Source organism: Cherax quadricarinatus, chromosome 85 (assembly GCF_038502225.1).
Source record: "Cherax quadricarinatus isolate ZL_2023a chromosome 85, ASM3850222v1, whole genome shotgun sequence".
Taxonomy (NCBI): Eukaryota; Metazoa; Arthropoda; class Malacostraca; order Decapoda; family Parastacidae; genus Cherax; species Cherax quadricarinatus.
In genome coordinates, this window is record NC_091376.1 from 17,459,480 (window position 1) to 17,483,339 (window position 23,860).

General features: G+C 40.5%; 2 protein-coding genes across 2 annotated transcripts in view; both read right to left on the reverse strand.

The window, feature by feature from the left end:
- Positions 1-23,860, reverse strand: part of LOC128703098 (glycoprotein-N-acetylgalactosamine 3-beta-galactosyltransferase 1-like) — a 536,922-nt gene that overhangs the window by 470,286 nt on the left and 42,776 nt on the right. The window lies entirely within an intron of this gene.
- Positions 1-23,860, reverse strand: part of LOC138855229 (glycoprotein-N-acetylgalactosamine 3-beta-galactosyltransferase 1-like) — a 117,449-nt gene that overhangs the window by 91,664 nt on the left and 1,925 nt on the right. The window contains exons 3-4 of the mRNA XM_070103515.1: positions 16,017-16,129; positions 6,944-7,054 (exon numbers count right to left, since the gene is read on the reverse strand). Coding sequence (XP_069959616.1) covers positions 6,944-7,054; positions 16,017-16,129 — 224 coding nt within the window. The remainder of the gene's footprint in view (positions 1-6,943; positions 7,055-16,016; positions 16,130-23,860) is intronic.

Here is a 23,860-nt window from a genome sequence, read left to right on the forward strand (position 1 = left end):
TTTGTCAGTCACTTGTTTAAGTCTTATTCGAGTCTTGAGACATAGCTAACTACTTAAGAGCACTTACACCCATACACACACTTACTTGTACATATTTGTAATATCTTTTTAAATGTTAATGTACCTGACGGTACTTAAGAATTATAAATGTGATATGTGCTTTCAGCACAATAATATTGAACTCGAGAGATTGATTTTATTTTGATTGATGTGATTTAATTTACTTTGATAATATACCTCTAGACAACTTATAGACTTAATAAATTTATTAAATTTTAATTTCTCTAGTTAGTAGCCTACCAGTTGTAATCCTAAAGCACTATTGAACCATACTGAATTTTAATGGATAATTGGAAAAGGATACTGACTACTTGTTACGAAAACCCAGTAACAGGCTGGATGCTAGAAGGGCAGTCCTTTCTAGTATTCACTGGAGATCTCTAAGCTTTTAGAATCGCGTTTTTTGTAACAAATGGGGGCCTGTCCGGGATGCTCTTGATCCAAGGTGTTGGAGAAATTGTCCAGTTTGACATACTAGTGAATCTATGATCAAACACTTTGAGTACTTTCCTAATCTGAAGACTTTGAGTTTAGTCTTGTACAACATACCAGGTGGATGTATGTACTTGACTGAGTCTCTTGATCCAAGGAGATGGAAATACTGTTTATGAGTTTTAACTCTAAGACATCCAACACTAAAATTCCTATTAGGATTATAGTTTCCCATAATCACTCTCTCGTAGTACAATTATTTTCGTGATGTATGCCAAAGTGAAACAGTTAATTGATACTCTGACTTTGAGTTAAGTACATTAAAACTTCAGACGTGTTGGCAGGTAGCCAAATATCTCGGTGTGACGTATAACAGGAATTACACAGCAGAAACTGTCAGAGCGTTAATTAAAGATATATTGTTTCCTGCTCATACAGAGATGTCTGATTATGATTCAGATTCAGAAAGCCTAGTGTCACAATTAGGAAGTATGGCTCTATTTGAAGTTGATGAAAGAGCAACTAGAGCAGAAGTGAGCCTAGTGTCTGAGCCTAGTGTAGCTCAGTTCTCGCTCGCTCCTTCCCTCACTGACACTATAGTACAGAGTATAGCTGTTAGCATGACACAGCCTAATACTAGTACAGTGTATACTACACATGTATTTACTTATCCTAGACCAGATCTAGACACTCTAGAGACGGCTGGACCAAGTGTTCGACCTAAGGACCGTCCAGACCATGTTAATTTCCCTACTCCTCCATTACCCACTGGTCCTATCTCTCAGGAACAGTTTGAGAGGTTGGAACGCCTCATTATGTTGCAGACTGCACAAATAGAGGCACAGAGGAGATTGAACGAAGATTTCCAAAGAGAAAATGTTCGTCTGTTAAGACAACAGACTGATAGATCACAGGACACATTTAATGTGCAGAAAGCTGCATCTATGGTTCCTAAGTTTTTTGAAAGTGACTTAGACACATATTTTGATGTGTTTGAGAACCAGGCACGTGCTATGAACTGGCCACGTAAGCACTGGGCAACATTGCTTCATACTGCTTTGACGGGAAGAGCTCAAACTTGTACGGCTGCTTTACCATTTGCTAAGTACATTAGTTATGACGCTGTCAAACAAACTATTCTAGAGACATATAACTTGTTACCTGTAAGTTATCAAAGAGCATTTCGTACGTTACAACGACGACAAGATCAAACTTGTGTAGAGTTTGCTCGTGAGAAAAAAGTTGCATTTCAGAGGTGGTGTAGGTCTGCCAAGTGTAACAACTACGACAGTCTTGTTCAGTTGTTACTACACGAAGAGTTTAACAACTGTATGCCTGCTGACATACAAGAATATCTGATCGATCATACTACTACTACCTCAGATATTCTGGAAACTGCAGCATTAGCAGACAATTACGAAATTTCTCACAACCTTGCACATACTAAAACACTCAGAAACAAGGTAACTAAAAATTGTCCTAGAAGTTGGCAACCTAAATCAGCTGCTCATTGCCGGCCTGATGTACCTGCTACTGTAACTTCTCGTACCTTTACCAGGAAAACTCACAATCCTGAATCTGTCTCTGTGGCTAGAAAGAAATCTGGTATCGAGAAGAAGAAAGTTAAATGTACCTATTGTAACAGGAAAGGACATACTAGAGAGTATTGCTATAAGTTAGAAAGAGATACGAGATACAGTCGTGCGGCTGGCGCCCCCACTCAAGTCGTATCCTCTTCCGTGCAACAAAGACACCAAAAGCCTAGCAATACCTCTGAACCTACTGTTTTAGATAATGTTACTCAGGATAGATGACTAGCGTCAGAAAGTGTATCTGACGAAAAGATTCGTTCAGCGATGAGTCCTTACTTTTCGAGAGATAAAGTAGGATTTGACGAATCACATCTAACTGAGATAATTTCTTTCAGAGACATTGGCAGTTATCTCACGTTATTAAGAGAAGATGTACTGCCCATAACTGACGATACCTATTGCAAGATAGATGTATTGTTAGAAGCCTATGGAGGGGCTGTTATAAAAGTGCCTCTGCACGAAGTTTATATTGAAACAAGCTATTATACTGGTTATATTTCAGTGGGTATATCCAGTGGTGTATTTCCCATCAGGTCAGTGGACTTGTTGATAGGGAACGATATCCTTCATGCTGGTATATGTAAAGAACCACTTGTGATTGATAATAACACTGATGATAATTATGCCATTGAAGCTTGTAGAGAGAAACCTATTTTATTTCCTCTCAGCGCAATTACTAGAGCTATGTCAAAGATTCAACAACCATCCTTGTCTCCTGTTGAGTTAGTTGATGACAATGATTTGGGGTTGAATATGTTGTTTAGTGACGCTCTGCACCCAGGATCATTAACACTGACTCCCCCTGGTCATCAACCTAGTCAGGACACAACTGACGTTAAATTTCTAACTCATGATGATTTAATCAAGGATCAGTTTGTTGATCAGTCATTGGAAAGACTGAGAGATATAGCAGTTACTGAGAGTGAAGCAAAGGATCTCGATAATTGTTACTATTATAGTAACGGTGTACTGATGGAGAAAAATACATGTAAGTTGTCAGCTGATAATGTTTCCACCACAGTCAAGCATCTAGTTGTGTTACCAGTTACATTTCGTGAACAAGCCATTGATTTTGCTCACAATAGTCCCATAGGAGGACATTTGGGTGTCAAGAAGACACTCAGTAAACTGGCAAAACATTTTACTTGGCCAAAGATGAAGGAAACAGTAGCTGATCATGTGCGATGTTGCCATGTGTGTCAAGTGACAGGCAAGCCAGCGCACTCACCTCCACCTACACCTCTCACTATGAGCTTTAGTAGCAAAGCTCAGTTCATCTGGACTAGAGATTGTTCAGACTCGTTCAAAAGGTTGAAGCGCTTGCTATCCTCTGCTCCTGTGTTGAAAAGTCCTAATTTCAATCTTCCCTTCTTTTTACATATAGATGCGAGTGGTTATGCAGTGGGTGCTGTGCTGCTCCAACAGTCAACATCCACTGACATTCTCCATCCTATATGTTACTATTCATCTAAGCTTAAACGACACCAGAAAAATTATGCCATTATTGAGAAAGAGGCTCTAGCTCTTGTGGTGTCCTTGGAACATTTTGACGTGTATTTGGGCACTTCCCCATTTAAAATTAACGTTTTTTCTGACCACAATCCACTCACTTATATAAATACTATGAAAAGTAAAAATGCTAGGATCATGAGGTGGGCCCTCAGAATCCAACCTTATTCTATTAGCATAAAACACATAAGTGGTCATTGTAATGTAATTGCCGACGCTCTGTCTCGTCCTTAATAATTATCAGTTACATTAAATTAACGTAATTTTATGCCCAAATACCTTTTGTTACTTGCTATCTCAAATTCAGTAAAGTAACTTAATCCCTCCAGCCCATATTAACTATATATACTCATGTCATGTCTAATTATTATATTTATATATTCACAGTAATGTTGTGTGAGGAGGAGACAAGCTGAGTGTTGAGTGAGTAGTGTGGTGCGGGTGATGTACTGCGTGACGCAACACTGTCCTGCCGCAGACCCCTTCCCCTTCACTACACACCTTAAGCTGTTTCATACTCAGATGTTCATACTGCCTCGCATTCCACAACCACTACTTAAGAGTGGAATGCAGTCTCCTCTACTATGATCGAGCCTCAACGTGCCCTCCTTGTCAGCGCTATCCTGTCTCTACACTGATGTACATAACCATGAGTATGAAGAGATACGATACTGTGTACTGCTCTAGTACTAGGGGCATATCCTAGTGACGGACGCTGTGAAATTGTAGAGGTGCTTGGCACAAGAGAGACTAATTAATATTTATTTTGATAATAGTATTGATATGAGTAATCAGAAATAATGTGAAAGACATTAATGCAACTCCTAGTGCGACCCTCTGTCGTGTTGGGGGGGGGGGGTGTTGCAACCCCTGAATGGGTTACAATGATTATTATGTATATATGTAATGTATATTACCTTTTCATTTAATTTTATATTGCTTATATTTGCGATAATAGCTAAATCGTAAATGTATGACTTTATATTATTATTTGACTGTTATATTGTTATTTAGCTTATGTTGTTAGGATGTACATAATATGTGCTCAGTTAGTCTTGATTGTCCAACTACTGTAATTATCGCTTGTCGCTCGTTATACTGCCGGCTTCTGAGCTGCAGTTGTCCACGTAGCTATCACGTGATCGAGGGGGGGGTGTCCTCACCTCTCGTGAAGTTTTCAGTCTGCTCTAGACTCGCTTGCTGGTTGGACAGATTGTCTGTCTCATTATTCTTGTTAGTTCTGTAGAACTTTGTTCACAGAACTTTGTATAGACTTAGTGATTTTCGACGTTGTACTGAGGTTGTGTGTCACATAGACACTCTGTGTATTGTCACAGTCGAGTTTTTCCTATGCTGAACATAGATTCAGTAGTATGGGAGTTTTGTAACTTTTGTGGAGGATCTGCTGATGGTCCCTACTTAGTGTCGTTATATTATTTCCCAGTTCCTGATTCTGTGTCGCAGTTGCTTGATATTGCATTGCTATGGGGCTTAGCATTCTTTGTTGTTCAAGCAGACTGTTCAGGTTGCCAGTCGGTCAAGAAGTTAGTTTATTTGAGGACTTTGTCAGTCACTTGTTTAAGTCTTATTCGAGTCTTGAGACATAGCTAACTACTTAAGAGCACTTACACGCATACACACACTTACTTGTACATATTTGTAATATCTTTTTAAATGTTAATGTACCTGACGGTACTTAAGAATTATAAATGTGATATGTGCTTTCAGCACAATAATATTGAACTCGAGAGATTGATTTTATTTTGATTGATGTGATTTAATTTACTTTGATAATATACCTCTAGACAACTTATAGACTTAATAAATTTATTAAATTTTAATTTCTCTAGTTAGTAGCCTACCAGTTGTAATCCTAAAGCACTATTGAACCATACTGAATTTTAATGGATAATTGGAAAAGGATACTGACTACTTGTTACGAAAACCCAGTAACAGGCTGGATGCTAGAAGGACAGTCCTTTCTAGTATTCACTGGAGATCTCTAAGCTTTTAGAATCGCGTTTTTTGTAACACCACCATATACACTGCACTGCCACATGTACCTCATTGTACCACCATGTACACTATACTACATTGTACTACCATGTACAATGTACTACACTGTACCACCATGTACACTGTACTTGTGTAAAATTCACTGCCCTTGACGCTTTAAAACAATACCTACTTCCGGTCTTCTCATATATCAGGAGTCAGAATTTTTTTCTTTATTTGGCCTTTGGTTAGTTGTAAATTGTTATAACGGTAATTTTAACCCTGTCGGACTTTGGGTAATAACCACAATGAATCTGGCTATAATCCCATGTGTACTGCATTCAAAAATATACCGGTAAGTTCAGCTATGTTCAGTGCACACTCTTTTACTGTGTACAATCTTATACTGCCGTATATAATCGTGTGCACTGCACTCTGCAATGTGCACTGCAGTCCCTTACATACAGTCATATACAGCTCCGTATTTTGGTGTCACCAGTTTACTACCAAGTTTCTCTATGTGCACTGCACTCAAACATGTACTCATGTACAACCATGTACGCAGAGCTCACCTATGCAGACATAAACACTGCATTAACTCTTGCACACTACACTGTATGCAAGTGATCAGGAGCTGGTGTAGGAATTTGTTCAGTAGCCTTCATAGCCAGGACACAAGAGTGGACGTAGATTATTACGTCTTACTTCAGTTTGTCCAAACTCCTCTAAATTGTAACAACAGATTATTGCTATTTTGGTACAGAATTATTACTGTGTGGGACAGGAACCAGAATGTGACATTCGTTGATTTATCAGGTGCTGTTGTCTGTATAAATTTTCAGTTGAGTCAGAGTTAGAGGTTTCCGCTAACATTTCCAGTTGAATCATAGTTAGAGTTTCCGCTAACATTTCCAGTTGAATCAGAGTTAGAGGTTTCCGCTAACATTTCCAGTTGATGTAAGAAACTGGTTTGAGAATTTATTATTGTAGCTTCCACGCCTAACTCACCTGAGCGAATATCTAGTATTCTCCCAGTACCCGTTTTGTTTCACTTGAGCTCCTATGTATACAAATATTCTCGTATTAACACTAATTTCATCATGTACATTTATTTGCTACCGTGTACATCTATGTACACTACACTGGATCTAGTATATGCATGTGTCTCCCATGTACCTAAGTGAATGCACATGAGTACCCATGTGTAATTCAGTCTTCCGTGTATCCTACGCTCTCGTATGTATACCTATGTACACCCATGAATACCTATGTACATAATACACCCAACATTCCCACAAACAACAAGGTCTACCAGTATTCACTGCATTCTTTTCTGTTCTCTCATGTATACTCACCCATTTCGGCGTCCTCAGCGCCGGTGTCGTCACGCTTACAAAGAGTGTCGTTGGGAAGAGCCTTCTCTACGAACTGCTTCACTGCCTCCCTGCTGAGTACGTAGCCTCCCCCTGCACCCAGCCGAGGAGGAAGGCAAGGAAGGAGAAGGATAGAGAGGGATTGTTTGATGGATGGAGGGGAGGAGAGAAGAAATTGAATAGTACAAGAAGGAGAGGTAGAATAATGAAGCAGTGAGAGAGAGTAATGGGGAGTGAGAAGGCGATGAACAGTGTGAAACAGTGAGAGAGAGAGTGAAGGTATAATGAGAGTGAAAACCAAAGTGAAAGAGTGAAGGACGGAGTTCGAGAGTGGAGGAGGGAGAACGAGAGTGGAAGAGGCGGTACGAGAGTGGAGGAGGGAGTATGAGAGTGGAGGAGGGAGTACGAGAGTGGAGGATGGAGTACGAGAGTGAAGAATGGAGTACGAGAGTGGAGGATGGAGTACGAGAGTGGAGGATGGAGTACGAGAGTGGAGGATGGAGTACGAGAATGGAGGATGGAGTACGAGAGTGGAGGATGGAGTACGAGAGTGGAGGATGGAGTACGAGAGTGGAGGAGGGAGTACGAGAGTGGAGGAGGGAGTACGAGAGTGGAGGAGGGAGTACGAGAGTGAAGAATGGAGTACGAGAGTGGAGGATGGAGTACGAGAGTGGAGGATGGAATACGAGAGTGGAGGATGGAGTACGAGAATGGAGGATGGAGTACGAGAGTGGAGGATGGAGTACGAGAGTGAAGGATGGAGTACGAGTACGAGAGTGGAGGATGGAGTACGAGAGTGGAGGAGGGAGTACGAGAGTGAAGGAGGGGGTACGAGAGTGGAGGAGGGAGTACAAGAGTGGAGGAGGGAGTACAAGAGTGAAGGAGGGAGTACGAGAGTGGAGGAAGGAGTACAAGAGTGCAGGAGGGAGTACGAGAGTGAAGGAGGGAGTACGAGAGTGGAGGAGGGAGTACAAGAATGAAGGATGGAGTACGAGAGAGGAGGATGGAGTACGAGAGTGAAGGATGGAGTACGAGAGTGGAGGATGGAGTACGAGAGTGAAGGATGGAGTACGAGAGTGGAGGATGGAGTACGAGAATGGAGGATGGAGTACGAGAGTGGAGGATGGAGTACGAGAGTGAAGGATGGAGTACGAGAGTGGAGGATGGAGTACGAGAGTGGAGGAGGGAGTACGAGAGTGAAGGAGGGAGTACGAGAGTGGAGGAGGGAGTACGAGAGTGAAGGATGGAGTACGTGAGTGAAGGAGAGAGTGAAGTTAGTAGCAAAAGTGAGAAAGAAAGACAGATATACAGACAGACATTAGAAAAAGGTAGTTGGAGAAAGAGACGTGAAAAATATTATTATCTGTAATTATTTAAATAAAAAAGTTGTTCATTAAGATATCGTAGAGTCATGTTACAGTTCACTTGTCAAAAGATGGAAAATAAGCTTAAAAAAAACGATTTACATAAATATGAAGATGAATTACACTATGAAACAAAATTTCACTTTTGTTGTGTTCCTGGAAAATAAGTATCATTTCCCAGTTCTTTATAACTACAAGAAATTTAAAAAAGCAATTTTGGTCCCAAAACTTTGCTTTTGTAGTCAGGACACTTCTGAAACACTTTCAAGAAAGACTGATGTAAAACTTATGTTCTAGGGTTTTGCTTGACAAATATAAAAACAGGGGCTCACAAACCATCATTCAGTTCAGCTCTGGCTGCCTGAGAAGACACATCAGAAGAAGTGAAATGGCATCAAGAAGCTGCAGTCATTCTCCAGATACATTCTGCTACATATGTGGTCAATTCATTAAGACAAGAACAAAGAAGTTCTTTGTAACAGCATCTAAAAAATGTGTGAAGCTTACAAAACATATTTTGTCATGTCAGTTGTGGACCACGACAAGACCTGGGCGCCTCATGTTACTGGTGAATATTGTAAGACAACATTGGAAGGTAAGAAGGTCATTAGTTAAATGAAGGGTAAAATCTTGAATAGGAACATTTTTTAAATGGAATGTATGTAACAGAAAATTTTACAGGATGGTATAGAGGAGAAAAAAGAGCCATGAAGCTTGGTGTTCTGAGAATATGGTGTGAACCCACTGATCACTTAACCAACTGTTACTTCTGCCTGGTGGATCCTTCCAAACACCGAACTGGGAAAAATGCATCTGCTATTTCTTATCCAGACCTTCCCTCTACTATTGCACCAGTACCACACAGTGCTGATCTTCCTGTACCTACACCTCCAGAGAGAAGTCAACCGTCAGAAGAAGAAAGCAGCAAATCAGAAAAGAAGAGCCTAGTGAACAAGACTATGATCTCACAGATGCAGCTGTTGGGAGGACTCCTTACTACCCAAACCAAACAGATCTCAATGACCTTATCAGAGATCTTGGTTTGACAAAGTCAAATGCTGAGCATTTGATTTCATGGCTCAATGAGTGGGATTTGGTGGATGAAAGTGTGCAAGTAACAAGCCAAAGAAAACGTCACCAACATTTCTCAAGCTTCTTCACTAATGAAGACAGGTTGTGTTACTGAAATGATGTATCAGGCCTGTTTGATGCAATTGGAATTGCATGCAATCCAGATGAGTGGAGACTCTTCATTGACAGCTCCTCCAGAAGCATAAAAGTTGTACTTCTGCACAATGTGAACATATATCTATCTCTTCCCTTGGCTCATTCAGTGCATCTTAAGGAGGACTAAAACAGTGTCACGCTTCTACTGGAAGCTTTGAACTATGATAAGTATGGCTGGGAGGTTATTCCCATCAAAAATGGTGGCATTTTTGATGGGAATCCAAGGAGGTTTTACCAAGTTTCCCTGTTATCTCCGTCACTGGGATAGTAGAGACAGGCAGCACATTACCAGAGGAAGCACTGGCCTCCAAAGACTGAGTTCTCAGTAGGAAGGCATAGTGTCAAACATAAGCCATTGCTGGATCCTTAAAGGGTTCTGTTCTCTCCATTACTCAAGAAACTAGGGCTAAAACGAGGTTTCGGAATTCATGGAGAAAGAGGTGCCCAAGGATCAGTGCTTCGATCCCTGCTTCTTATGATATATACATAATCTGCAAATGAAACTAAATTTATAAGGAAGATAACCGAAGGGCATTTCAGTGACTTGAGCTGTCTTCAAACACGATTAGGAAGTAGCTAATTCAATTTAAATATATAAAATAACAATAATATTAGAGGGAGTGAGAAAACCGGAGAGGGAATACAACCAGGGAGGTGTGAGGCGGCAGTCATAACAAAGTGAAGCATCACGAAGAAAGTATCACATCTGCATGTCACCTGAAAAAACTTCAGTAACATATTCAAAACAAACTAAAATGTACAATCTCTCTTAAATAGCCTCACATAAGAACATGAGAACATAAGAATGGAGGGACACTGCAGAAGGCCTACTGGCCCATGCGAGGCAGGTCCTTATCAAAACGACCTCTACCCATAGCTACCCAAGAAATAACTCCCGTACCCAATGACACCAATCAAACTCAGCCCATCCCACTCATAAGAATGTAGGAACACTGCAGAAGGCCTACTGGCCCATATATTTGTCCAGTCTCTTCTTAAAGCTACCCAAGGTCCTAGCCTCTACCACTCCACTGGGAAGACTGTTCCACACATCTACAACTCTGTTAGAAAACCAGTACTTACCTATATCCTTTCTAAATCTAAATTTATCCAACTTAAATCCATTATTTCTAGTTCTTACCTGGTTCGACACCCTCAGTACTTTATTAATATCTCCCTTGTTTATGCCGATCATCCACTTATACACTTCAATGATATCTCCCCTCATTCTACGCCTCTCCAGAGAGTGGAGATTTAAGGCTTTAACTCTATCTTCATACGGGAGGTTCCTTACACAGTAAATCATTTTAGTCGTTCTTCTCTGTAAGTTCTCTAATGAGTCTATATCCATCCTGTAGTAAGGGGGCCAAAACTGAGCAGCATAATCTAAATGAGACCTCACTAGTGATGTATAGAGCTGTAAAATAATGTCTCTCAGCTACAGTATCTTACTAATAATCTTTTACCTACAGGGATTCAAGGTTTCTCATCTATAATCTCTCACCTTCCTGTCTCACCTACAGTCTTTCATCTACAATCTCTCACCTACAGTCTACTGCCAACAATTTCTCATAGTCTCTCAGTCTCTAAAATCTACAATTCCTCATCTATGGTCACTCACATATTTCTCAACTACGGTCTCATATCTATAGTCTCTCACCTAGAGTTTATCACAGTCTCTAATTAACAGTCTTTCACCTGTAATATCTCGCCTATAGTGTCTCACCTATAATCTCTCACCTACAGTCTCTCACTTATAATCATTCCTTTGCAGTCCCTCTCATACAGTAACTCACCTATGGCCTCTAACATTCTCTCATCTATAGTCTCTCAATAACAGTATCTCAGTAACAGATTCGCTTACAGTCTCTCATCTACAGTCTCTCTGTTGCAGTTTTTCATCTGCTGTTTCTCACCTGTTTCTCATTTTTGTCCCTTATATACAGTCTAATCTGAATCTCTCATTTACTGTCTCTCACATATAGGTCAGTGGTCATCTGTGGTCCTACCTGCCTAAGCTCTTGGGAGTTAGCGTGGGCTGTTACCAAGCACCATGGCTTGTTGTAGTGTTTTTGAATCTCAGGTTCAAGTGTTGAAGAAGTCGATTCTCTGTTCTCCAAGACGAGTGTACTTCAGTGGTTAGTGAGGTTGAAGGTACCACTGATTCCCCTGCTAATCAAGGTAAGAATATTTTAATAGTAGGCGATTCTCAGGTAAGATATATGGACCGTGCATTTTGTAACAGAGACGGAAAGGTCAGACAGAGAGTGTGTCTTCCTGGAGCTGGTGTTGGTGACATAGCCAGCAGGTTGGATAATATTATGGCAGGTAATGGGAACAAGCCCATTATCTGTCTTAGTGCTGGGGGTAATGACATTGGGAAGGGCAGGAGAGAGGAGCTGCTGCATAAGTACAGGTCAGCCATAGAAGTAGTTAGGTCTAAGGGAGGGATCCCAGTCATATGTAGCATCTTGCCTAGAAAGGGACTGGGCAATGAATGGATGTCTAGGGCAATTGGTATAAATTGCTGGCTAGACAGGTACTGCAAGGAACTTGCAATCCCATTCATTGATAACTGGGACCTATTCTTTGACAAACGTGATATGTATGCAAGGGATGGGGTTCATCATTCTGGGGATGGAGTGGTTGCATTAGCCAATTCAATTGAGAGCGTAATTGATGACTTGTCTAGGAATTTAAACTGATAGATTATAGAGGTATGGATGTTTGTGGGAAACAATCAGACTGCAGAATTAGGGTTAAAAACAGCAGTTATTACCGGGATACCTTAGGGATATGTTTAAAAGACAATATTCAAAATAAAGTTGCTAGTAATGACAAATCAATTGATCAACAAACAAAGAGGGATAGTAGAGGGTAACGAGTGACTAACTCCCTTAAAGTTTACTATACAAATAGTAGGAGTCTAAGAAAAAAGATAGATGAGCTAAGATTACTTGCAAGTGTAGGTAATATAGATATTATTGGTATAACAGAGACCTGGTTCAACCTGAAAAATAGAGAAATGCCTTCTGAATGCAACATACAGGGTTATAAACTATTCCATACTGATAGGGTCAACAGGGGTGATGGGGTGGCGATGTATGTCAGAGAAAATTTAAATTGTTGTCTTAGACGTGATATAAGATTAGAGACATTGAACACAGAATCTGTTTGGCTACAGTTTCTCGAGGGACATGACAAATTAATTTTGGGTGTGATTTATAGGCCCCCAAACCTTGATAGGAAGGGCAGTAAGCTGTTATGGGACGAAATTCATAAGGCATCTAGATTTGAAAATGTTGTTATAATGGGAGATTTTAACTTTAGACAAATTGATTGGAACAATATGACAGGAAATCGTGAGTCTAGTGACTTTCTTGATACGGTTCAGGATTGCTTTTTAGAACAGGTTGTGACAGAACCAACTAGAGGAAACAATCTGCTTGACTTGGTTCTTGCCAAAAAAGATTCACTAATTAAAAATCTTGAGGTTAATGATGAGCTTGGGGAAAGTGATCACAAATCACTTAGTTTTAATATATCATGGAATTACCCAGATAACTGCAATCAAATCTCTGTCCCAGATTTTCGCTTGGCCGACTTCATGGGACTGAAAAATTACCTGGGTGGGCTAAATTGGGATGTCCTGACTATAGGTCAGGCAGGTGATCTTGGTTGCCAATATGACGTTTTTCAGAGCATAGTTCTAGCTGCCCAGACAACTTTTGTACCGAGTAGAGAAATTAGATCTAACAAAAATGATCCCAAATGGATGAACAATAGATTAAAACATCTCACTGGTCAAAAAAGAGGCATATATAGGCGTATCAAAAGAGGGGATGGGCAGTTAAGAAATCAATATATTCAATTAAAGCGAGAAATAAAGAAAGGAATAAGAAAAGCAAAAAGGGATTGTGAGGCTAAAGTCGCAAGGGATTCAAAAATTATCCTTAAAGGATTCTGTCAGGTATACAGAAGTAAGATTAGGGACAAGATTGGCCCACTTAAGAGTAACTCTGGTCAGATCACTGACAGTGATAAGGATATGTGTGAAATTCTAAATACCTACTTCCTCTCAGTTTTCACCCAGGAAAATACTAGCGATATTCCTGAAATAATAGATTATGTAGAACAGGATGATAATAAACGATGTAGGATTGCGGTAACTAGTGACATGGTCCTCAGACAAATAAAGAAACTAAAACTTAACAAATCCCCAGGCCCTGATGAACTGGTTGCAAGGGTGTTAAAGGAATGTAAAGAGGAACTTAGCATACCTTTGGCTAATCTTTTTAACATATCACTACAAACTGGCATAGTGCCTGATAAGTGGAAAATGACAAATGTAATACCTATTTACAAGGCAGGTGGCATGTCCTTGGCTTCGAGCTATAGATCAATAAGCCTTACCTCCATAGTGGGAAAATTTATGGAATCAATAATTGCCGAAGCAACTCATAGCCATCTTGACAGGCACAGATTGATTAATGAATCTCAACACGGTTTTACAAAGGGGCGTTCCTGTCTTACGAATTTACTAACTTTTTTCACTAAGGTGTTTGGGGAGGTAGATCATGGTAATGAATATATTGTGTATATGGACTTCAGTAAGGCTTTCGATAGAGTTCCACACCAGAGGCTGTTGAGGAAACTTAAGGCACACGGAATAGGAGGAGAATTTTTTTCCTGGGTAGAGGCATGGCTGACTATTTAAATAGACAGCAGAGAGTTTGCATAAATGGGGAGAAATCAGAATGGGGGCACGTCACAAGCGGTGTTCCTCAGGGGTCAGTGTTGGGCCCGTTGTTGTTCCCAATTTACATAAACTATGTAGATGAGGGAATGAATAGCGACATAAGCAAATTTGATGATGACACCAAAATAGGCCGTCCAATTCATTCTAATGAGGACACTAGAGAACTCCAGGATGATTTGAATAGACTGATGCAATGGTCGGAGAAGTGGCAGATACAGTTTAATATTGACAAATGCAAAGTTCTAAATGTTGGACTGTTAAATAACCATGCCACATATAAACTAAATGATGTAGATCTTAATACTACTGATTGCGAAAAGGATTTAGGAGTTCTGGTTAGCAGTAATCTAAAACCAAGACAACAGTGCATTAGTGTTTGCAGTAAAGCTAACAGAGTTCTTGGCTTCATATCTAGAAGTGTAAATAATAGAAGTCCTCAGGTTGTTCTTCAGCTCTATATATCCTTGGTTAGGCCTCATTTAGACTATGCTGCTCAGTTCTGGTCACCGTATTACAGAATGGATATAAATGCTCTGGAAAACATACAGAGGAGGATGACAAAGATGATCCCATGTATCAGAAGTCTTCCCTCTGAAAGTAGACTGAGGGCCCTGAATCTGCACTCTCTCGAAAGGCGTAGAATTAGGAGGGATATGATCGAGGTGTATAAATGGAAAACAGGAATAAATAATGGGGATGTAAATAGCGTGCTGAAAATTTCCACCCTAGAGAGGACTCGCAGTAATGGTTTCATGTTGGAAAAATTCAGATTCAGAAAGGATATAGGAAAGCACTGGTTTGGTAATAGAGTTGTGGATGAGTGGAACAAACTCCCGAGTACAGTTATTCAGGCTAAAACGTTGTGTAGTTTTAAAAATAGGTTAGATAAATACATGAGTGGGTGTGAGTGGGTGTGAGTTGGACCTGACTAGCTTGTGATGCTGGGTCTGGTGCAGTGCTCCATCCTTGAGTGGAGATGATCAGACTAAGTGGGTTATTGGGCTAATCCAGGAAGGGGGTCATTGGTCTAATCCGGGGGGGACATGGACCTGCTCCGCGTGGGTCAGTAGGCCTGGTGCAGTGTTCCTTCTTTCTTATGTTCTTATGTCTCTCACTCACTCTCCCTCATATACAGTATCATACAGTTTCACCTGTATCTCTCATTTACTGTCTCTCACTAATAGTTTTTCACCTACAGTTTCTCATCTGTTATCTCTTACGAATAGTATTTTACCTAAATTATCTCAGAAAGTCTCGCAAACATACTTTCACCTCCATTCTCTCATTTACTGTTTGTCACTAAAGTCTCCCACCTACCGCCTCTCTGCTGTCTCTTACCTTTAGTGGATTACTTACAGTCTCTTATTTGTAGACAAATGGTTCAGAGAACAGACAGAAGGTGAATTAGACAACTGTGCGACACTTGGATATCTTTACTGTGGAACATTCAGCCAACCAGAGGCTTCCTCAGTCCAATACAGAGAAGAATAGTTGAAGATCAGAAGGATTGATGGACTGAGCACATCGACTCCAGGCTCAGAAACTGATTACTTCAAACTCCATCCGTTTTTCAACCATTCTTCCTCAGTTGGACTGAGGAAGCCAATGGTTGGCGAAACGTGTCCAGAGTAAAGATACCTCAGTGTTGCACAAGTATCTAATTTATCAGTCACTTATTTACTGTCTCTCACTGTTTCTCACTTACCTCCGCTCATGTAACCTTGTTTGCTGAACATCTTAAATCTTGAGCCAAAGTAGATAGGGAAGTTGGGATCGTAGATAGACAGCATATAGCGCATGTTCTCCATGATAGCGTACCTGTGTGGTGATAACAGGTACATGATTACTGTGGTTGATGAGAGCTGTTGTTGGTTATGGTTGTGTAGGTGGTTGTTGGTTATGGTTGTGTAGGTGGTTGTTGGTTATGGTTGTGTAGGTGGTTGTTGGTTATGGTTGTGTAGGTGGTTGTTGGTTATGGTTGTGCAGGTGGTTGTTGGATATGGTTGTGCAGGTGGTTGTTGGTTATGGTTGTGCAGGTGGTTGTTGGTTATGGTTGTGCAGGTGGTTGTTGGTTATGGCTGTGCAGGAGGTTGTTGGTTATGGTTGTGCAGGTGGTTGTTGGTTATGGTTGTGCAGGTGGTTGTTGGATATGGTTGTGCAGGTGGTTGTTGGATATGGTTGTGTAGGTGGTTGTTGGTTATGGTTGTACAGGTGGTTGTTGATTATGGTTGTGTAGGTGGTTGTTGGATGTGGTTGTGTAGGTGGTTGTTGGTTATGGTTGTGCAGGTGGTTGTTGGTTATAGTTGTGCAGGTGGTTGTTGGTTATGGTTGTGCAGGTGGTTGTTGGTTATGGCTGTGTAGGTGGTTGTTGGATAAGATTGTGCAGGTGGTTGTTGCATATGGTTGTGCAGGTGGTTGTTGGTTATGGTTGTGCAGGTGGTTGTTGGTTATGGTTGTGCAGTTGGTTGTTGGTTATGGTTGGACAGGTGGTTGTTGGATATGGTTGTGCAGGTGGTTGTTGGTTATGTTTTGTGCAGGTGGTTGTTGGTTATGGCTGTGCAGGTGGTTGTTGGATATGGTTGTGCAGGTGGTTGTTGGATATGGTTGTGTAGGTGGTTGTTGGTAATGGTTGTGCAGGTGGTTGTTGGTTATGGTTTTGCAGTTGGTTGTTGGTTATAGTTTGACAGGTGGTTGTTGGATATGGTTGTGCAGTTGGTTCTTGGTTATGGTTGGGCAAGTGGTTGTTGGTTATGGTTGTGCAGGTGGTTGTTGGATATGGTTGTGTAGGTGGTTGTTGGATAAGGTTGTGCAGTTGGTTGTTGGATATGGTTGTGCAGGTGGTTGTTGGTTATGGGTGTGTAGTTGGTTGTTGGATAAGGTTGTGCAGGTGGTTAATGGTTATGGTTGTGCAGGTGGTTGTTGGTTATGGTTGGGCAGGTGGTTGTTGGATATGGTTGGGCAGGTGGCTGTTGGTTATGGTTGGGCAGGTGGTTGTTGGATATGGTTGTGCAGGTGGTTGTTGGATATGGTTGAGCAGGTGGTTGTTGGATATGGTGGGCAGGTGGTTGTTGGTTATTTTTGGGCAGGTGGTTGTTGGATATGATTGTGCAGGTGGTTGTTGGATATGGTTGGGCAGGTGGTTGTTGGATATGGTTGGGCAGGAGGTTGTTGGATATGGTTGGGCAGGTGGTTGTTGGATATGGTTAGGCAAGTGGCTGTTGGTTATGATTGGGCAGGTGGTTGTTGGATATGGTTGGGCAGGTGGTTGTTGAATATGGTTGGGCAGGTGGCTGTTGGTTATGATTGGGCAGGTGGTTGTTGGATATGGTTGTGCAGGTGGTTGTTGGATATGGTTGTGCAGGTGGTTGTTGGATATGGGTGTGCAGGTGGTTGTTGGATATGGTTGTGCAGGTGTTTGTTGGATACGAGCGTGACAAGTGTTGTCTGTTGCAGTTGAGACAGATTTGTTGATGATTGTGGTTGAGATAGGTGGTACAGGATTTCAGTGGTGATAGGTGGTTGGTGGTTGTGAATTAGACAGTGAATTAGACACGTGACCAAAGGTCACGTATCACAACCATAATTATCAACCAAGCTGTTATGGATGTGATGGTAGCAGGTGGTTGGTGGAATGTGACAGGTTAGTGACTGTGACAGGTGGTTAATGCTTGTGATGGTTGGGGACAAGTTGTTGATAATTATGACTGTGGCAGGTGGTTGGTGACTGTGGCTGTGACACATGGTTGAGAGTTGTGGTGGCAAATGGCTGTTAATGATTGTAGTTGTAGCAGGTGGTTGATTAATGTGGTTGTGTTAGGTGGTTGATGTTTGTAGAGGTAAGAGGGGTACGGTTATCTTGGCTGTGACAGGTGGATGATGGTTGTAGTTAAGACGGGTTATTAATAGAGGAATTTGACAACTGACTGATGACTATTACTGTGAAAGGTAATTGATGACTGTTTATAACAGGTTATTGATGAATGTGATTAAAACAGGTGATTGATTACTGAGGTTGAACCAAGTGACTAAAGACTATTTATGCAACATTTGGATGTGCAACATTTGGATGTGCAACATTTGGATGTGCAACATTTAGATGAGCAGCATTTGGGTATACGTATTTACTGAAGACGTTGCACATGTGTCTAACTTTCATCTTGCGCTATTGTATATCATTCATGTGATGCGATAGTGACGATTAACTGTTTTCACAAGAGCGGTGATGAATATCTGACTGGTAGTCACAAGAGGAACAACGACTGACTAGTAGTCACAAGAGGAAAAATGACTGACTAGTAGTCACAAAAGGAGCAATGACTGACTGACTAACTGGTGGTCACAAGAGGGACGATGGATGACAAAGAGAAGACAATGTACAATATTAGTTTACTTCACATATCTCAGTTAATGTTTTCTTCCCGAGCGCTTGATGGGTATATCATGTACGTAAGGCTCCTAGGGTATTTAAAGAGCACCTCAAAAATAATCTGATTTGCTTCTTACGCTTAAAAGTAGCATCTGAAAGGTATCTCAGGGATTTCCATTTCATAATGAAAACCAATGATATGCTACAAACATGTAAAGAGCACCTGGGAGGTATGTAACTTATATAAGGAGAACCTGGGAGGTATGTAACTTATATAAGGAGCACCTGGGAGGTATGTAACTTATATAAGGAGCACCTGGGAGGTATGTAACATATAAGGAGCACCAGGGAGGTATTTAACTTATATAAGGAGCACTTGTAAGGTACCTAACTTATATAAGGAGCACCTGGGAGGTATCTAACTTATATAAGGAGCACCTGGGAGGTTTCTAATTTATATAAGGAGCACTAGGGAGGTATCTAACTTACATAAGGAGCCCCTGGGAGATATCTGACTTACATAAGGAGCACCTGGGAGGTATCTAACTTATATAAGGAGCACCAGGGAGGAATCTAACTTACAGAAGGAGCACCTATGAGGTATGTAACATATATAAGGAACACCTGCAAGGTATCTAACTTTTATAAGGAGCACCTGGAAGGTCTCTAACTTATATAAGGAGCACCTGGGAAGCATGTAACTTATATAAGGAGCACCTGGGAGGTATCTAACTTACATAAGGAGCACCAGTGAGGTATCTAACTTATAGAAGGAGCACCAGGGAGGTATCTAACTTATATAAGGAACACCAGGGAGGAATCTAACTTATATAAGGAGCACCTGTGAGGTATGTAACTTATATAAGGAGCACATGCGAGGTATCTAACTTTTATAAGAGCACCTGGAAGGTATGTAACTAATATAAGGAGCACCTGGGAGGTATGTAACTTATATAAGGAGCACCTGGAAGGTATGAAACTTATATAAGGAGCACCTGGGAGGTTTCTAACTTACAAAAGGAGCACCAGTGAGGTATCTAACTTATGTAATGAGAACCTGGGAGGTATGTAACTTACATAAGGAGCACCAGGGAGGTATCTAACGTATATAATGAGCACCTGGGAGGAATCAAAATTATATAAAGAGCACTTGGGCTGTATCTAACTTATATAAGGAGCACCTGGAAGGTATCTAACCTATATAAGGAGCTCCAGGGAGGAATATAACTTATATAAGGAGCACATGGGAGATATATAACTTATATAAGGAGCACCTGGGAGGTATCTAACTTATATAAGGAGCACCAGGGAGGTATCTAACTTACGTAAGGAGCACTAGGGAGGAATCTACCTTATATAACGAGCACCTGAGGTATCTAACTTATATAAGGAGCACCTGGGAGGTATCTAACTTATATAACGAGCACCATGGAGGTATCCAACTTATATAAGGAGCACCAGGGTGGTAATCTAACTTACATAAGGAGTACCTGGGAGGTATCTAACTCACATAAGGAGCACCTGGGAGGTATCTAACTTATATAAGGAGCACCAGGGAGGTATCTAACTTATACAAGGAGCACCTGCGAGCTTTCTAATTTATATAAGGAGCACTAGGGAGGTATCTAACTTATGTAAGGAGCCCATGGGAGATATCTGACTTACATAAGGAGCACCTGTGAGGTATCTAACTTATATAAGGAGTACCTGGGAGGTATGTAACATATATAAGGAGCACCTGGGGGATATGTAACTTATATAAGGAACACCTGGGAGCTATCTAACTTATATAAAGAGCACCAGCAAGCTATCTAACTTATATAATGAGCACCTGTGAGGTATGTAACTTATATAAGGAACACCTGGGAGGTATCTAACTTATATAAAGAGCACCTGGAAGGTATCTAACTTACATAAGGAGCACCTGGGAGGTATGTAACATATATAAGGAGCACCTGGGAGGTATCTAACTTCCATAAGGAGCACCTTTGAGATATCTAGCTTATATAAGGAGCACCTGGAAGATATCTAACTTATATAAGGAGCAACGGGGAGGTATTAAACTTATATAAGGAGAACCTGGGAGTTATCTAACTTACATAAGGAGCACCTGGGAGGTTTCTAATTTATATAATGAGCACTAGGGACGTATCTAACTTACATAAGGAGCCGACGGGAGATATCTGACTTACATAAGGAGCACCTGGGAGGTATCTAACTTATGTAAGAAGCAACTGGGAGGCATGTAACTTATATAAGGAGCACCAGGGAGGAATCTAACTTATATAAGGAGCACCAGGGAGGTATGTAACTTACATAAGGAGCACCTGAGAGGTATCTAACTTAAAAAGGAGCACCTAGGAGTTATCTAACTTATATAAGGAGCACCAGGGAGGTTTCTAACTTATATAAATAGGATATAGGAGGTTTCTAATTTATATAAGGAGCACTAGGGAGGTATTTTATTTATAAGAGGAGCCCGTGAGAGATATCTGACTTACATAAGGAGCACCTGGGAGGTATCTAACTTACACAAGGAGCACCTGGGTGGTATGTAACTTATATAAGGAGCACATGGGAGATATGTAACTTATTTAAGGAACACCTGGGAGGTATCTAACTTACAAAAGGAGTACTAGGATCCATAGGCATAACACCAGACACAAATATTTCTATGACATTCCCCGTGTCCGACTAAACCTTTACAAAAATTTAATGTATTTCAAAGGACCTAAAATCTGGAACACCCTACCTGAGAACTCTAGAACTGCAGACACATTCATCACTTTCAAAACTACAGTTAGAAATCATCTTATCTCCCTGACACACCCAGACAACTAACTACATGATAACCACCTGGTGGTTCACAATTACACTCACTCACCCACTGACTATAAACACAGAAATACTAATCTTAATCTTAAAATAATGAATCCTAACTAGTCATAAGTTTGCCTATGATACTCCAATATAGACACTTTGTATTATGCCAAAACAAAGCATTCACATTGCTAAACTCACAAATTATAATGTAGTTACCTAGCCTTAATACCATAATCTGTATGGATTTAATGTTAAGAATTAATCTAAGTCTGCCCGAAATGCCTAGCCATGCTAGGTGTCCTTGTGGCCCCCTCTGTAACTAGTATTTTATATCATGTAAACCACACAATATCCAAATCCTGTAAACCCCACATTGTAACCCTTATAGAGAATAAACTGGAATTGAATTGAAGTATGACAGTTGGGATAATTCAGTAACATTCCCAGATTTTCGCTTAGCAAATTCCATTGGACTTTGAGAATACTTGTCATCTGTTGACTGGGGTAACGAAGAGAGCTATCAGTATGAAAGCTTTCTAAACACTATGCATGCTGCTCAGAGAGCATTTATTCTGCATAAAGAAATTAGATTGAATGGAAATGACCTGAAATGGATGAATAATAGGCTCAAACATCTTTTAGGAGAGAAGAATGGAATTTATAGACATATCAAAAGAGGTGAGAGTCATCTTATAAATCAATAAACTCACATTAAGAGTGAGGTTAAAAAGGGGATAAGAAAAGCTAAACGAGACTATGAAATTAAAGTTGCTAGGGATTCGAAAACTAACCCTAAAGGTTTTCACCAGGTTTACAGAACAAAAGTTAGAGAAAAGATAAGTCGCCTTAAAAATAACTCTGGGCATCTTACTGATCAGGAATTACATTAGCCATCGTCCACATATCAGACATTGCACCTGTTTGAAGAGATATATTAAAAATATTAGTCAAAGATTCACTAAGTTTCATTTTACACTCCTTACGAACCCTTGAAAAAAGCTTATCAGGACCCGGGGATTTATTTTGCTTCAGTCTGTGTATCTGGTTGATAACCATATCGCAGTGACTTTGATATTAATCAATTTATCTTCTTCAGGATCACTATAAAAATAAATTATTGGGGGTATTGTTATTGTCTTCCTGTCTGGAAACCGAGAGATAATAATTATTAGAAATCGAGCATGTTTCATTTTCCTTGTCAGTAAGGGGACCTATCTTTTCTCTAACTTTGCTATATAAACATGGAAAAAAAATTGGATTACTTTTCGTATCTCTTGTAACTTTAATTTCATATTCACCCTTAGCTTCCTTCTAAATGTGAATATATTGATTCATAAGATGACCCTTATCTCCTATGATGCGCCTATAAATTCATTTCTCCTATTATTCATTTCGCTATTATTCATCGATTTTGGGTCATTTCGTTTCGATTTAATTTCTTTATACAGAAGAAATATTCTTTGGGCAGCTTGTATAGTGTTTAGAAAGCTGTCATATTGGTAGCTGTCTTCGTTACCCCAGTCAACAGATGGTAAGTGTTCTTTAAGCTCATTGTAATCTGCTAAACGAAAATCTGGGACCTTTACTGGGTTATCCCTACTATCATACGTCCATTCAATTTGTGGTCACTTGTGCTAAGTTCCTCTGCTATTTCTAAACCATTAACAAGGGTTTTCTTGCTTGCCAGAACCAAGTCAGGCAGGTTATTTCCCCTTGTAGGTTCCGTAAAAACTCTAAGAAGTCGTTGGACTCTAAATTCCCAGTCAAGGAATTCCAATTTGGTGGCCTGGTGGCTAATGCTCTCGCTTCACAGGGCGAGGGCGTGGGTTCGATTCCCAGCTAGAGCAGAAACATTGGGCGTGTTTCTTTCCACCTGTTGTCCATGCTCCCCATCAGTAAAATGGGTACCTGAGTGTTAGACAACTGGTGTGGGTCGCATCCCGGGACACTGACCTAATTTGCCCGAAATGCTCAGCATAACAGTGGGCTTTCTATATAGTAGTATGTCACTGATTTTAGCTAGGCCTGTATACAATGTACATGTACTTGTAATAAATAAAATATATTATTATATTATTATTTTTCTGGCTAAAAGTAGAATCCCCTCGAATTACTACATTATCGTGCCTTGTGGTCCTAACAATTTCCTCCCTAATGTACGCTTCCATGGCCTCTATCAAAGTTTGGGGGACGGTATATCAAGCCGAAAATCATTTTTTCTGTGCCTCTCTGAAAATTCTACCCAGACTCAGTATGTGTTATTTCAAAGTTTATATCCGTTTTTATGCAAGAATTCCAGCGATCTCTGGCATACGGTGACACTCCACCTTCCTTTCCGGTACTTCCGTGTGCCTGGAACA